General features: G+C 33.0%; 1 protein-coding gene across 1 annotated transcript; it reads right to left on the reverse strand.

Annotated features, from left to right (window-relative positions):
* Nucleotides 1-7219: 7219 nt before the first annotated feature.
* Nucleotides 7220-10942, reverse strand: LOC104799761 (alpha carbonic anhydrase 1, chloroplastic-like). The gene is made up of 6 exons (XM_010522404.2): nt 10834-10942; nt 9384-9598; nt 8994-9100; nt 8360-8462; nt 7765-7947; nt 7220-7630 (listed from the first exon to the last, which is right to left on the reverse strand). The coding sequence occupies exons 1-6, from the start codon at nt 10907-10909 to the stop codon at nt 7466-7468; spliced, it is 849 nt and encodes a 282-aa protein (XP_010520706.1). The 5' UTR covers nt 10910-10942; the 3' UTR covers nt 7220-7465.
* Between the last annotated feature and the right edge of the window lie 689 nt (nt 10943-11631).

Genomic DNA, 11631 nt, shown 5'->3' on the forward strand with positions numbered 1-11631 from the left:
ATATATATATATATATTATATGTATATATGTTAGTTATAATTATTTTTTTAATACATATATTATGTATATACATAAATTTAATTATAATTATTTTTATTTTAATATATATGCATTAGTAATGATATATATACATTTATATATTGTAGTTATGTGTATATGTATTTTATTAATTATAAATAATTTTTTTTAATATATATATATATATATATATATATATATTTGTATATATATGTGAATTTATATGCATATATTAATTTAAATACATGTAGATGAATATTTGGATATTTAATAATATTTTTGAATGATGAGTCAGCAGTTTTTTGTTGAGTCAGCAGTTTTTTGCTGAGTCAGCAATTGTGTTTGTTTGATTTGGAAAAAATTTAAAAGTCTGGGTATTTATGTGGGAGTTTTGAAAAGTTCAGGTATTTATATGACAATTTTATAGTTCGGATATTTATTTAAAATTTTTGTAAAAGTTCGGGTATTTTTATGTGATTACCCAAAAAAAACTCGAGCAGAAAAAAAAAACTCGACAAAAAAAACATAAAATGGTAGTTGTTTTTCAGCTCTTTAATTTTTTATTTATGTTTCATTTTGTATTAATAACTAACTATTTTTTTTCAGTTTCGTAGGCGATTTTATGGATCCAGAGGGTTGTTGGCGGGTTCTTCTGGAGCACCGCCACTGCCGCCACCACCACCTTCTCGTCTTCCGGAGCCGGTGGACGCACCCCCACTATTCCCAGAGATTGATATAACTCTGGAGGAGGTAGATGAAATTTTAAATTCCTTCGAAACTCGCGAGGTCCCGCTAATTGATCCCGAACTTGACGGAGCGTTATGGTAATTTTTAAATTAATTTATTTCAATAATTATTTTAAATTATATTATTATTAATATTAATAAATTGTTATTATTAAATTCGGGGTTAACGATAAAGAGTTGAGGAAAAACTTTACGGAAATAATAACCTCTAATTTTCCTCAACTCTACTATTGTTGGACGGTGGTACCAGATAACATCAAACGTTATTGGTGGCATTCGTTCATCGTAAGTTATATTTTTAAAATTTCATTTAAATAAAATAATTAATCACTAACTCTAATTTTTTTTTAAAGCAATCTTTTCGGTGGAAAAAAAAGTACACCGATAAAGTTTACAAAGAGTTCAACCAGCTCGGTATGCAGGGTTGAAACAAATGATGAACAATGCCAAACGATGTCATCAGCTGCATGGACTGCCACCGGAGTGGACAACAAATGACAGGTACCAACAGCTTATTGCGCATTAGAACTCAGACCATTTCAAGAACAAGAGTTCCAAGGTGAAACAAAGTCGTCTGGCCCAAAAAATCGAGGGTGATGGTCCTCATCGTCATACCTCCGGTATTAAATCATTCAAGAAGAGGCAAAAAGAGATGGTATTTATTTAATCTTTAATTTTTAATTTGTTTTTTAATTGTAGAATTTTTATTGTGTTACTAATATATATATATATATATATATTAGGAGAAAGAAATGGATAGAACGCCATCAATTGTACAGTTAGTCGATCGGACACACAAAAAGTCCGATGGGACATATGTCGATCCCCGTGCTGAACGAGTTGTAAGCACGGTAACTCAACGCCTTACCCAACTCTCGCAAAATATTGGCGATTCAGCGGGTTCTTCATCCGGTCTCTCTGCATCGGACCAAGAACGTTGCTATGTGGAGGTATTATAATAATTCATTTTTAAATATTATATTTTAATACTTTATTTTAATTTTAAATATTTTCTTCTTTTTTCAGTCGGTCTCTCCAAATAAGGGCCGCATCTATGGCTTAGGAGGATTGCAGCGAGATTTATTCGATGATTTCGGTGCAACAATTTCTCCTGGCATACAGAGCGATCTCGAACAACAACGGCGGATCGAGACACTCGAACAACAGCTTGCAGCGATGAGACAACAAGTGAGTAACCTCGAACAAATTGTTGAACTTTTGCGGGGTGATCGACCACTCCACGATACGCCGCCAAGCTCGGGAGCAGAAACGACGGCACGTAATCTCGGGACCAGCGAAGACGATATATATTTATTAATATATAATATATATAAATATAATAAAAAAAATAAAAAAAATATTTAAAAATAAAATAATTATTATTTTATTTTTAAATATTTATTTTATTTTTTAAATTATTTTTTTCGTTTTCCAACGGTTTTTCCAACGGACTGCCGTTGTAAACACCGTTGTAACATTTCGACGAAGATTCCAACGGTGTTTCCAACAGATAGCCGTGGCAAAAACAGTTGTAAATCCGTTGGAAATTTTCTAACGGATATTCTAATGGTCCCGTCGGAAATTAGCCATAGATCTGCCGTTGATATATTCCGACAGACCAATCCGTTGGAATTCCGTTGAAATTTTACCACGGAAATACCTTTGGAAATCCGTTAAAATATTCCAACGAATTGGTGCGTTGGAATTCCGTTTGGAATTTGCCACGGATTTCTAACGGATCCGAGTTTCTAACGACGTTTTTTCAACGGATTTATCCGTTGGAAATCTATTGGAAATGTCGAATTCCAACGGATTTTCGGCCATTTCCAACGGATTTGCCGATTGGAATTTGGGGTTTTTTTTGTAGTGTGAGTGTGCTTGATAAATGATTACTTGTGCGATTGAGTGAACTTCGTTTGATGGCATGCGGTGTGTATATATGTTATACCCCTATATCTAGTGTGTGTATAATATTGGTTGTGCTTGGCCATTTGCAATTTGAGTATGATCTTCGGGTTTAACCCGAAGTACTCACTAAGCATGTAGCTTATGGACGTTGTTATGCAACATTTCAGACTCGGAGCAGTTTTGGCAGCGACAGGACGAGGGTACTGGTGACGCGTGAGGAGTTTTATGGATCATGTACTTTTCTTTCCTCGGACTACTGTACGTGGGTATATATTGTGTAAACTTATTTCCGCTGCGTATGTATAATATAAAATATTTTTAAAATTTCCGCTATTTTAATATATGGTTTCGGCGTCCATGTGGCGCAACGCGTGAGCGGGACACGGGTTACGGGCGTCACATTTGCCTAGGGATTATGATAGCGTTCGTTCATACCTCCAGAGTTTAGACTATTGAATCGAGAGATTAGTAGGATAAAGCCTGGATAGTGAGGTTAGACTCGAGAGGGTTAATCTCTAGTTTAGAGCTTGAATTCTCTGAATCGGATAGATAAACAACTGAGTTTGCATCTTTCGAAAGACCCTTACATGTAAAGCAATCCCGTAGCGTGCAGTATTTTGCCATTGGTAGTTTATCGTTTGTTTATATTTGCTTTTGATACATTCTCACCATTCATATTATTCTTTAGATCTATTCCTGATAGGAGTTTGATTCAATTGTTTACCTTGTCCCTGTGTTCAACCCTAACAACTACATATGTTCCGTACACTTGCGGTTATTTGTTGAGTCTAGGATTTTATTACTTGGTTGAATCTTATACACCTAGATTTACGACATCACTGGGTTGGGAGAAATCCACTACCACTGTCATAAAAAAGATAGTAATAAAGAAATTTTTTATGCATTTTATTTATTTATTTTCCTCTTTCAACAAACACACATACATTAGGGATGAGCATAATATCTGAAAAAACCGAACCGATCCGTTATTCGATTTGTATCTGAACCGAAAATTCGGATATCCAGAATCTACGGATCGGATACGGATATTGTTTTTAAAATATTTATCGGATACGCATCGGATATGGATATCAAAACCGAATTATTCTACATATCCAGTCTGATTCGTATCTTTTAGAAACATTAATAAATATAGGATAATTTTTAAATAGTTATGATTGTAGGGTCATTTTGAATAAAAAAAGTACTAGACTAGGGTTTTTTTCAAAGACGTCGTTTGGGTTTGTGGAACTTGTCATTTTCACTTTTCAAAGGGGTCGTTTGGGTTTCTGAAACTTGTCATTTTCACTTACACCTCATCCACCTTTTTCAGCTATCTGTTCGTCTCTTTCTTTCAAATTCATTCATCAGTTTTTTTTTTTATTCTTTATCTTGCATCTGGGAGATTCTCTGCTGAAATTTCTTTTTGGTTCTCAGGTAAGTAGATTTTGTGAAATGATAATTTTGGCGATCACGTTCTCTCTTTTATCTTCTTCGATTTTTCTACTCACTCGATTGATTATTATCCTTGTTAATGGATTTTTCTGCCAAAGGTTTGGACAATCGGCGGTCTCAAGTTACAATCTCGTCATCTTCTAGGATTTTAGGGACTATCTTCGTTCATTTCACTTTGTATAAGGAAATCAGTTTCTTTTTTCACTCTTCTTCTTTATGGAAAGCCAACAAAACAAGCGATTCCTATATCTGTCAATTTCTTTCTCGTATTGATCATGGCCTAGAACAAATTACTAAATTTCTTCGCCTCTTTTCTTTATTCCCGATACCCAAAAAAATTTAAGCTCCGATTTAATTAGGCTATCATAACTTACAGTGGAACTCATTGTTCTTTTGATTATTTTTTTTTGTGTTCAGATGGAGTACATGACAGAAAATTCAAAGACAGAAACTACTACGCCAACGAGTAGTTTAACCCCGACTATTGAAAATGATTCAAAATTTGTGTATGTGTCTGCAAGTGGAGATAACACCGATTCCCAGGTACATAGACCTCGATCACATGTTTGGGATCATTTTGGGAGTACAACTAGTGCAATGCTTAATCCCTCGAAAACGTGTTCACGTTTAGTGCGTGATATACCCGATGAGAAACACAGGGAGAAGATGAAAAAACAAGTAACCTTGCATCATCGTTTGAAAAGAAAATCTGATGAAGTAGATAATGTTCCCTCTTATGTGCAATTTGATCAAGATACATATCATAAGGCTTTGGTGAGAATGATAATTGTAGATGAGTACCTTTTTGACATATAGAAAAAAAGGGTTTTGAAGATTATTCGCATGCGCTTCAGCCTCTGTTTTCAATACCATCTCGAAGAACTTTAGTTTGTGTCTATTTGAATCTGTATATGGAAGAGAAGACTAGGCTGAAAGCGTTTTTCAAAAGTTACAAGGGTGATGTTTGCCTTACAACATATTTATGGACTTCCACTCATAATTTTAGCTACATGTCTTTGACTGCACATTTCATTGATAATGAATGGTTATTATGGAATAAAAAACATCAATTTTTGTCAAATAACTAGTCATTCTGGTGAAGTAATTGCAAAGACAGTTGAGAAGTACCTGCTTGACTAGGGAATCGATAAACTATTCTCTGTTACGGTAGATAATGCAAGTTCTAATGACATGGGAATGAAATACTTGAAAGGTAGACTAAAAGTTTGGGTGGATGTGTTTTAGATGGTGATATCTTACTATGCGTTGTGGTGCTCATATATTGAACTTGATTGTGAAAGATGGTTTGCAAGATATGGATACTTTGCCAAATTCGCTCAGTGGTTCATTATGTAAGATCTTCTTCTATGAGATTTCAATGCTTCAAAAGTTGTTTGAAAAAACAAAAACTCCATACAAGCACTCGTTTTGATTTGAATGTAGAAACAAGATGAAATTCCACTTATATTATGTTGGAGTCTGCTTTAAAATTCAAGAAAACGTTTGATTTGCTTGAGTTGCATGATGATAAATATGTGGATGAATTGAGAAAGAATAGAAAAGTTGTACCTTCGGAGGAAGACTGGTCACAAGTAAGTGCTTTGTTGCCTTTCCTGAATGTATTTTATGATACTACTGTGAAGATTTCAGGTTCTCACTATGTGACTGGAAACTTATATATGAAAGAGATATTTATAGTGAGAGTGCGCAATAAAGTGATGAGTATGAGCGAAAATGAGATGATACGTTCAATTGCATTGAAAATGATAGATAAGTTTCGTAAGTATTGGGGGATTACAAAATAGTAAATCCGTTGGTTTATCTTGCAACTATTATTGATCCACGTCTCAAGATGGAGTGGATAAGTTGGGCTGTTGAGAAAGTTTATATGGAGCATGAAGCTAAAGAATTGTTGGAGATCATTGAAAAAATATTACAAAAGATGTTAAAAGCTATGAGACTAGCTTTGTTCAGCCTACCGATTCCATTGAAATGAGTCAATCAAGTGGAAATGAAGTGTTGAGTGCTAATAGCATGGATGGTGTTGATCATTGGTTGTTTCATGATTATTTGAAACGTAATATTTATGGAAGTGTAGTAAAATCAGAATTGGAGAAGTATTTGTCTGAAGAATGTGAAGATAATGTTCAATACTTTGATATTTTGTATTGGTGGGACACGACGAGTTCAAAGTATAAGATTATTTCCTTGATGACGAGAGATCTTTTGGCTATTCCGGTATGGACAGTTGCTTCAGAGTCTGCATTTAGTACCGGTGGTCATGTAATTAGTCCATATCGTAGTCGTCTCACTCCGAAGATGGTTGAATCTCTTATTTGCATACAAAATTGGCTTCGTTCTCCCGATGGATCGAGTGATATTGAAGAAATATTGGAAGAGATTGCAAACACAGAAATTGGTATGTAATATGTTAAGTATCATTATGTTTATTAATTGTCTTATTTGTGGTTCTAATATATTTTCCTTTCTCTTTTTGTTTTAGAAGAGGTAATCGAGTTGTTCGAATCACCAATACTAAATTCGGATGATTGATTTGGTAACTAACGAGTTTTGAAAAATAATAGTAAGGTAAAATAAGACATAATATACATACTTTTTTTTATTAATTAATTGATTTATATTATATTTTAAAATATTTTCTTTACAGATTTTTTGTGAATATCAATACACGTTCTCCACATATGGATGTTTTTTTTATCTTTAATATTTTGAAATTGAACTTTGAATATGTTGGTGTGTGATGAACTATATACGTGTTTGTTTTTTAATTGATTTAAGATGATTATGTTATGTATTTTGAACTTTGAATATTGTTTGTACTTGATAGATTATATATATTATTTATGTTTTTGAGATTTTTTAGGATTTTTATTTCTCTTTTTTTATTATTTTTATGTCGGATACGGATATTTGCAAATATCCACAGTTTTTACGGATATTTGAAATAACAGATATCTGAAAACTGCGGATCGGATATGGATAATAAAACTTAATATTTGCACGAATCGGATACGGATACAGATATCTAAAAATTTATGGATATCCGATCCGTGTCCATCCCTAACGTACATAACAAATTTAAGATCAAAATAAATATAAACAATACATATATAATTACATATATAAAAGCTCATAGGCATCTCCCGTTGCATCGATCCGACGACATAACACACGAAACATGGGGAAACCTAAATCTAGTACGTAGAGGTACAACACAATAAATACAAAGGAGATTAGGGTTTATACCATATTTTGGATTTCTTTTTTCGTTTGGGTGTTGGGTCTCAAATCTCAATCAATACATTGATTATACGTTTTAATTGCGAACTTCGTTATTGTCGTCGTCAGTCTTATCCGCGAGCTCGTGAAACATCTCCACTTTGCGACCATTGAGGGGTTGAACTGGTCGTGAGTTGTTCTTGTAAGAAATGTCCAATGGGGCTTTTAGTAATTGCATTTGTTCCTCCGACAATGATCTCACCTGCATGCATGCATGCATACATACATATGTATAAGCCAATATTTTTATTATAGTTTTTTTTGTCATATGGAAAATGTGCCATATATATATAAGATAATGTATTAGTAGTATAGTAATAATAAAATAAAATTTACCTTGCCAAGGATGGTCCAAGAGACATTTTGGGAGCAAGGAGGGGTAGTGAGGGAACCAATGTATCTGAAATATTTGCGAGTTTTGCGTTCGATGTGCTTTGTGTCTACTTCCCCCACCTCTACTTGTCCCGTTGTGTTCCCCCCACATTTGTCCTCTCTCAACCTCTCCAATCTCTCCTTCATCTAATCATCGGATAATTATTTTTTAAAAGCATCATCATTATTTTACCCGAAATTATAAACAACTTCAAACCAGAAAACTGTATATTTAAACTAAATGCTGAAGCTAACTTGTGTAAGTTTTTTACAATCCTAATTTATTCAATTAATCCGAAAACTAAAAAATCGAATCGAAAATAGATTAATTTTTTAAATGACAGATTTCTTAACAAATGAGGTAAAAAAAACAGTCCAAACCAAATATTTTTCAGTTTAAATTTGTCATTCTTTTTTACAAAAATACAATTTTTTTTAGCCGAGTCAGAATACAGATTAAAATAACTGCAAAAGGCAATGGATAATTTGATGCAAAAACGTTTTAAAATGGTATATGATTATATCGGATTAAAATAAAATATAATAAAATAAAATATACCTTAGTGAGAAAAGGCTCCTCATCTCCGAGTTTGAAGAGTGTAGCGACGACGGCAAAGTCCCCATCTTGTGCTTGGTGGACCATTTGGAGCTCCGCTGCGTATCTACATTCCCATTTTTATTAATATTTTTAATTAAGCAAAAAAAAAATCATCACTATTCATACTTCTATGCTTTATAAATCTTTTTTCAATCCATAAATTAATTTTGTCTAATTATTAGATCACATAACACGTAAACTCTAAGATCTATCATGCATTGTGTTAAATCCAATCATCAAATTTGGTTTGATCTTTTTCGGTTTAGTTCGAATTAGTAAATGTAAGGCCCTCATTGTAAATTATGTTGAAAAGATATTGATAGTGCCAGCGCCATTTATTAAATAAATACATATAATCATGGATTTCGGCCCATTTATAATGAGTCGACCCATTAATGACTATGAAATGCAGTTGGCCCAATGGGCACACATTTATTTTGAGAATCTCAATTCTCAAATACTGTATATTTTTATGTACATGTAAAATAAAAAAAATTAAAATTAAAATTTTTGGGTAACTAGAGATTATTAAAACAAGGAGCATATAAATATATATATATATAGTTCAATTTTTTTTTTTAAAAAAAAGACTTACTGGACACCGTTGATGAGATGCTCTGAAGGAGTGTGCCAATGCATTTGCTTTAAAGTGTAGTTCTTGCCATTCAACACCATATCTCCTGCTCCTTTCCCAAAAAACATCTACAATTTTTTTTATATATATGTCAATCATAACATATAATATACATTAACATCGTCACCATAATCAAATCTTAATTTATGTAATTATTTTTGTTTAAAAAAATAAACCTTTCTATCATTTTGCTTATGAGGGTAAGATTCCACATCCATCTAACTCAAATAACTTGCATTCATTTGCTTAGATCAAAATGTATATATGTTTGGAAGTAGAGTTTCAGATAACAATTTCCCACACACAAAATTCCTATCATAAAATAAAGAAATGGTAGATTTTGAGACGAACCGCGATATTGAAGATGTGATTGACAAGAGTTGCGTTTGCGGGATGGTAATCGCGGACTAGCGATCCCAATCTCCGACTGTAGAAAGTCTGTTTCTTCGGAATATCGATCGGAGATTGCAATTTCCCGGCGGAGCATTTGCTGTAGTAAGGACTTAGGGCTCCCCATTTGTTTGGTCCATTTGTGCCTCCATACCCAAACCCTACCCCTTGATTTTCTGTTCATGTGAAATTGAGTAAATATCCAAATTCCAAAAATATTTTCACTACTTTTGAAAATTAATTTGAGAGTCACTAGGGGTGGGCACGGATCGGATATCCGGGATTTTTGAGATATCCGTATCCGTATCCGATCCGCACAAATATTCGATTTTGTTATCCGTATCCGATCCGTAATTTTCGGATATTTGCAATTTCGGATATTCGTAAAAATCACGGATATTTGCGGATATCCGTATCCGACCTAAAATATTATAAAATTTTAAATTTAAATTAAATAATAAATTCAAATGTAAATAAAATATATAATCTATTTAAGATAAATGATATTCACAAATTTAAAATTCATAATTTAAACATTCCAAATCAACTCAAATACAAATATAATTATAATTTATCACATACAAATATATTCAAAATTCAAAATTCAAAACATTAAACATAATAAATCTTAATATTCAAAAGATTAAAATTATAAACCTCAATATATATAAAATTTTTTTTGAATCACCCTTAAAAACGTGTAAATATTAAGCATTTTAAATCTCCATATGAAATTATTCTTATATTTAATAATATTATTACAAAATACGGATCGGATCGGATATGTCGGATAATTCAATTTTAATATCCGTATCCGATCCGTATCCGACAAATATCTCTAAAGAAATATCCGTATCCGATCCGTAAACTCCGGATATCCGAATTTTCGGTTCGGATACGAATCGAATAACGGATCGGTTCGGATTTTTCGGATATTTTGCCCACCCCTATGAGAGACTACGTCCAAAGCAAAGGGTTATAATTAATCCACTACAAAAACATGTCGCTTTTTATTGTACATTTTTAAAAACATCGTACGCCTACGTCTATATGTAATGCGTTTAATTTTTAAAAAATATATTAACCAAAACAAATTGAGGCGTTTTTTTTTTTGCTCAAGGGATTCATATATATGGGAAAAAAAGGTCTTACAAAAAATTCAATTTTCTTAAAATAATTTCGGTAAAAAAAAAACCCACCAATTTCCCCTTTTTGCCATATTTTTAGGCAAAATTACAATTACAAGAAATATATCTGATGAAATCATATAACATGGGGTTTAAAAAACGTTATTCATATTTTTTGATGAAAACATAAATATTGAATTAAAAAGGCTATATATATATATATATATATATATATATATATATGTAGAGAGAGAGAGAGAGAGAGAGAGAGAGAGAGGGCATACGTGCATTTGAAGAGGCAATGCAGAGGAGCAAAGCAAAGGAGAAGAAGGAGAGCTTAATCATCATCATCATCATCATCTTCTTCTTCTTTCTTAATCCTAAGTAGATGAAAAAAAGAAAAAGAGAAAATGGGGTTATGTATTAAAAGAATGATTGACAAGAGGATAAAATTGGCTAAATCCGTAATTATACAAATACTCTTAATTTAAACATGTGGATATAAGATGCCTCGTTTAGTTTAGTTCCTCTTTGCCTGGCATAACCGATCTGTCTCCGCTATTTATAGACTTCATCTCTCCCTCTCTCTTTCTCTCTCTCTCTCTCTTGATCTCTATTTCTAACTTTGGCTCTCTTGGTCGTGTCCTAGCCTTCAATTTGGTTCAGGGACAGACATGTGCCTAAAATTTTAAATTATCCGAACCGGAATAACATATAATGTTATTTTTATGATAGCCATTTTTTGGGAGCGGCATGAGTGTGAGCAGCATTAGCCTCTCCGTGAGCACAGACTGTTGACGAGCCTGAAACGAACACAAGGACAAACGAGGAAGAATCAGCCACGGTCATGACCAAGAACGACACAAACTCAGACACGTCACGAACTCAGCAACAACACAGAAGGAAATCTGCAAGTTACCGTTTACATATACATGTGTTTCCTTTTGTATGTGATTTACTTCCTTTTCTTTGTATATAATCAAACCTGAATGCTGTACATGTTAAGCTTGGGAATAAGTGAATATTTTTCTGAAAATTCACCCCCAAAACCGAGCTTCTGTTTTTGCTTTCTCTTTCGATCA

The sequence above is a fragment of the Tarenaya hassleriana genome, unplaced genomic scaffold, assembly GCF_000463585.1.
Source record: "Tarenaya hassleriana unplaced genomic scaffold, ASM46358v1 Cleome60, whole genome shotgun sequence".
In the NCBI taxonomy this organism is placed as follows: domain Eukaryota; kingdom Viridiplantae; phylum Streptophyta; class Magnoliopsida; order Brassicales; family Cleomaceae; genus Tarenaya; species Tarenaya hassleriana.

Coding starts and splice junctions, on each gene's coding strand:
- LOC104799761 (XM_010522404.2), bottom strand. CDS start 10,909: ATGATGATGATGATGATGATTAAGCTCTCCTTCTTCTCCTTTGCTTTG. Junction 9,599..10,833: donor CATTGCCTCTTCAAATGCAC/GTATGCCCTCTC, acceptor TCACATGAACAG/AAAATCAAGGGGTAGGGTTT. Junction 9,101..9,383: donor ATCACATCTTCAATATCGCG/GTTCGTCTCAAA, acceptor AAAAAATTGTAG/ATGTTTTTTGGGAAAGGAGC.